This window comes from Alligator sinensis, unplaced genomic scaffold (assembly GCF_000455745.1).
Source record: "Alligator sinensis unplaced genomic scaffold, ASM45574v1 scaffold505_1, whole genome shotgun sequence".
NCBI lineage: Eukaryota > Metazoa > Chordata > Crocodylia > Alligatoridae > Alligator > Alligator sinensis.
In genome coordinates this window covers 146,284-151,684 of record NW_005841940.1, presented here as the reverse complement: position 1 = coordinate 151,684, position 5,401 = coordinate 146,284, and the positions used below count along the sequence as shown (strand labels likewise).

The window sequence follows — 5,401 nt, the reverse complement described above, 5'->3', positions numbered from 1 at the left end:
AAACCTAGTCTTGCCTGCCCCACGCGGCGCCCGCTCCGGCCACTGGGAGGGAGGCGTTTGCCGCGGCCTCCTCCCTCCCCCTTGGGGGCTGCGGGAGCGGCCGGGGCTCCATGCGCGGAGCTGCCTCCGGCACGGTCGCGATCCGGGCAGGGGGTGGGGGTTGGTTGCAGGTAAAAGTGACCCGAAACGCAGCGTTTAGCCGTGGAGAGCCGTGTTCCTGCCGCGGCGGCTCCGGGCGGCGCATGTCGTGTGTGCGCCTTGCCGGGGTCCCTGCTTTAGCTGCCTCCTGGGTGGAGTCAGAGCCACACAGCTGAACCCAAACCCTGGCGCTCGGCACTAGAAAGGTCCCCGTTATCCTGCCTTCCCCGTGGTTTTGCTTTGGGATCAGGGTGATCCTGCATCTCCTGATTTCTAAGGCAGTGGGAACTGCAGAAGAGTCAGCCCTGAAGGTCCTGCCTGGTTTGGCCTCTGCGAGGTCTTCTCATAGCTGTGTTCTGAGCAGGCTGCCTCAGGCCCTCCCTGCCTCTGGCTTGATGCATTTATATGCGTTTGTTTACAGTTTACCACAGCGGTTTCCATGCATAATATATCCGTCTGTGTCTACATATAAATGTTAATAAAGAGAACAGCTGGTGGTGTACAAGGCCAAGTATAACGACGACTCCTCATCTTCATAGGGGAGGAGTTGCTTATACCAGCAGCATTGTGGGCACTGCTGGAATATAAAGCACACTTATAATGGTTCTGGCAGCCTGAAAATTGAAGCATGTTTCATTTTACATAAGTCTCATCCAGTATATGGTCAGTCACCATGAGGACCTGCCAGGTATTCCAGTTTTGCCTCTAATGGCAACAGGTTTTTGTAACAGAAAAATCTCTGGTGTTCGTACTTTAACTGGCAGGCCAAAGAGCTGTTGGCGATTATTGCTCCTATCTCACTGCTAAATCATCCCCTGGGTCATGCTGCCCAGAAGACTTTTCTTGCTTTCAGTTCTTAGAGAGGTCCCAGGATTTAGGATGCTTGGGTCGGAGAAAAGCCAGCATCTCCTGGATGGTCCAGATAGCTTTTTTTTAAGAATGAAGTATGCACACAAACAGAAAAAAACTTTATCAATAACTCTGGATTAAGGTGAGGGGAGGCAGTTTATGCTTCTGGAGATTCAGCTAGGCCTTCTATCCCCTCCATGTCTGTACTTGTTGGCCGTGTCTAGATGGGCACAGCTGTGCGGTATGGTGCCACAGACACACAGATCCAGCTGTTCTCTGCACTGCAAGGTAGCAGCATGGGGCGGCGGGGTGGGGAGGTTGACCCTGGGAGATCCCAAGGTTAAAAAACCCATGCAAAAAATAGTGGAGCAGCGCATGTGGGGGCAGCATGCACCAGGAACAGGTAACAGCAGCAGAAGGTGTGCTGCTGCTGCTTCTCCCTGGGGAAACAAACATCCATGCTTATATGGATGTGGCCATTGTAGTCAGACTGATGGAGCTCTGTTTTTAGGGAATAGAATAGTACTTGTAAAGTCCATATAAGGGAGGTATGTACTCTATCTGCCCAGGAATATGGTTCAGTTGTTACGTACTCCCATCTAGCATGCATTTTGGGTGCTGGTTCAAGTCACCTCCCCCTGTGTTTTCGAAGTACATGCTGTATGGAGAGTATTGCAGTTCTGAAGTGGGAATGCTGAACATGGGGCAGTTTCAGGGCTGAGCCTTAAGCTTTAGGTCGTTCCCACATATCTGCTGTTGCAGGTGGTCTCTAGATGCAGAGCACTGGCCCCTATGTCAGTTGTTCCTACCTGAGTTGCGCTGCCCTGGTCTGGGCCCAGACCAAATTTTCTTCAGATGCTTTTTACAAAACATAACTTTAAAAATATTTTATTTGAAGTATCAGTGAAATGAGCTTATTGCAGAAAGATGATTAGATTCTGACAGCCTTTTCAACCTAAGCACCCCAGTATTGTGCTAATGCGTGGAAGCTGGAAAATGACCCCGCTGATGCACAGTCATTATACAGAATTGACTAGTTCCATGGCTGAAGAAACATTAAGGGTAGAAACTAAATTAGATTCTCAAGTTCTGTTTCAGTAATTTTCTATAGGAGATGTGATGCTCCCTTAATTTGACACAGTCCTTCTAAATTGAAGCCTCTGACTCTTACACAGTTCATGAAGCATGGGGGTCATGTCCAAGAAGAAATAAAGATAAGCCTTTCAGTTTACTGGTAGTATAAAATCATGACTGAAACCCTTAAGCTATGCAATTAAACTTGAACTAAATACTATAGCCAGTCAGAACATCCCTTTTCAGTAAATGAGCATGATTTTGTGGACATGATGCTATTGAAAGGTAGGAATTCTGCATTCTCTTGTAGTGCAATTTTTTCAGCCTTGAAAGGTCACATTCTAGGCAACTGATTTTGTTTGTTCCCTGGATGCCCAAATGAGACACATTGCTTTGTGAATATACACTCTGTCTTCTGTATAAAAAGATAGCCAGTTTAGTGTCAACCTGTCACTGACCGTCTGCTCTGCCATGTAGGTGGGTCAGCAACAAGGGAGCACTCATCATGTTGCATACGTGAAAAGGATTTTGTGCTGTTGAGTCCAGGTTGAATCCCTTCACCTTACACTGTGGCAGACAAGTGTTTTGCACTATGGGTACACAGTGCAGAGTTTGAGTAATCAAAACCATGATAGTTTGAATCTCCAGTTTGTGCCACCTTTGACCAGCACTCCTCTTACTTTCTCCCATTTCTGGGTGTCTGTTTGTCCCCATCAGGGGTCAACAGGGCAGGCCCTACGAGGAGAGACTACAGGACCTGAACCTGTTCAGCCTCCACAAGAGAAGGCTGAAAGGGGATCTGGTGGCTGTCTGTAAACTGGCTAAGGGGGACCAACAGGCAATGGGAGAGTCCCTGTTCCCCTGAGCACTACCAGGGTAACAAGGAATAACGGCCATAAGATGACTGAGAGTAGATTCAGGCTAGATATCGGGAGGCACTACTTCACAGTCAGGGCGGCTAGGACCTGGAACCAACTTACAAGGGAAGTGGTCCTCGCTCCTACCCTGGGGGTCTTCAAAAGGAGGCTGGGGTCATCTGACCCCAGCATTCTTTCCTGCCCATGGCAGGGGGTCGGACTTGATGATCTGCTCAGGTCCCTTCCGACCCTACCAACTGTGAAACTATGAAACAAGCATGTCTGATGAATTATCCTCTGTGTGTGTGCGTGTGTGTGTGGCTGTGTTTTAGGTTTCTGATACACTGAAGCGATTTGCGGTAAAAGTCACCACAGCCAGCGTGAAGGAGCGAAGAGAGATCCTCAACGAACTGGGAAGATGTGTCACTGGGAAAGGTATTTGTGTTTCATCGTGAAAGCATTTTGATGTTGTTGCTTTTGCAAAGAGTGCAGAATGGGGTCTTGTATCTGCTGAAGCATTGTATTTGAAAAGACCTTTGGAATACATAGGCTGTATTTCTAAGGCATTGGGACTGTTGGCACTGGAGTATGTGCTTTCTCATTGCCCTCAATTCTAACAGTAAGATGCATGTGTAGAAACAATGTATGTCATTACTGTGCTTTGTGCTTTCTCTAGGCCATGCCTGGAGCTTGGTGTTTCTAGTGTTGCAGATTTTGCTTATCTCTTTTATTAGTATACTCTTTCCTGTCCTGCCTTTCACCTCTTTATGATCTACTAAATCTTCTCTGTCCTTAGCAGTTCTTAACTGATATGTGTTTAGGATGAGATATAAAGAAACAGTCCTAGCTGTTAAATATTCCCATTGTAGGGGTGTCCTGCCTGATTCTTAAGAAATGAGTTACATTCTGTCTAGATGAAATTGGGAGAATAATTTAAATTCATGGTTTTCCTAGTGTGTGTTTTAACATGTTGTCTAGTGTTGTTGGGCATTGTTATATAGCAGTTTCACAGCACCCTAGATGTTATTTTTTTCCAATGGTAAGTGAATTGTTTCCTTCTGTGTGAAGTTAATTGCCTGCTTCAGGGTGAAAGGTACCTTATAAATATGAAGATAGTATTATGCTGTCCATAGTCTCTTCCTGAGAGGTGAGTGACTTACCATGCTCCTGATGTAAGGAGTAAGCAACTTTCTATAAGTGATTATACATATAAGTCTTCCTTCTAAGAATTCATAACTCTGCCCTTTTGGATCTAATCTTAATGAAAATGTCATACTTACATTATGAAAGCTGTTACTAAAAAGGATATGAGAAAACATAAAAATTTTGTTGTTTGTAATCTTAACCAATCTGTTTCTGAACAAGATTCTTCTCTGAATCATTATAAATGCAAAGTAGACTTGAGATGTTCCAGAGGAGTGGGATGTATTGATTTTAAATGACCTCAGTAACATTTATTAGATGACTCAAAATGAAGAAATAAGAGAGATTTGTTTATTCAACTTCTCAGAATTTTCCATAACAATTAATTTAAAAGTGCTGGGCTCAATGACTTTTCCTGCATCTTAGAGCACAGAATACTGAGTCATCTCCTTTTTTATTCATGACAGTCCATCAAGGCTTTAGGCTAGTGATTCTCAACCCGGGTGCTGCTGAGCCAGGTGTGAGGAGATAAGCAGATAAGTGCAGGCTCAGGCTAGTCCCTGCTTGACCGATTATCCGTCCCCACTCCCCAGCACCTGTGGAAGAAGCAAGCACTGAAATATGTACATTTGTTCTTGAAATTGGGTGCCACTCAGTTCACAACAGTTTTGGGACCTCAAGTCCAGTGAGGGGTGCCTCAAGCCCATTGAGGTTGAAATGCACTGCTTTAGGCACCAACACATATGCGCCTACGTCAGTTTTCTGCCATGAACATTTTCATGGAAATCGGGGGTGAGGGGACAGGAAATGAAAGCACAAGCATGTGTGCAGGATTGCAGCCTAGTGTTGATTCACAGATTAATACTTTGGAATGCAATTTATTTCAGATCTGCCAGAGGGGGCAGTTAAAGCCCTGTGTAAACTCTTCTGCCTCACTCTGCATCGATACCGGTGAGTACAAAAGCCTGGCAAGGCTGTACATTTGCTAGTTAAACCATTCTGTAGTATCTTACATCAATAAATGGTGGTGGTAATGCAGTTTAGTGCCACTTGGGAATAACATACTATTAGACTCCCACAAGTTTTCAGTTTAAAACCTAATTAAGAGCTGAATGCCATGATCCATTTTATATGAGTAAATCTCCATGCCCTTACAGAGTTTTGAGATTGGGGCGGGGGGGGAAGGAAGGAATACCTGAATTTTCTGGGGTTGGATATAAACTATGGTCTGTAGTGAAAAAGTGGTTAGAAGCCCAGTGCTGCCTCCTGGGGCTGCTAGAATGCCTTTCTCATCCTGTTTTATGGTATGGACATTCTTGTAGTGTTCCTGCTGGTTGGGC

General features: G+C 45.3%; 1 protein-coding gene across 1 annotated transcript in view; it reads left to right on the top strand.

Annotated features, from left to right (window-relative positions):
• Positions 1-1,375: 1,375 nt before the first annotated feature.
• GCN1 (GCN1, eIF2 alpha kinase activator homolog) overlaps positions 1,376-5,401 on the top strand; it is a 61,718-nt gene continuing 57,692 nt past the window's right edge. The window contains exons 1-3 of the mRNA XM_006019906.2: positions 1,376-1,390; positions 3,251-3,353; positions 4,949-5,012. Coding sequence (XP_006019968.1) covers positions 1,376-1,390; positions 3,251-3,353; positions 4,949-5,012 — 182 coding nt within the window. The remainder of the gene's footprint in view (positions 1,391-3,250; positions 3,354-4,948; positions 5,013-5,401) is intronic.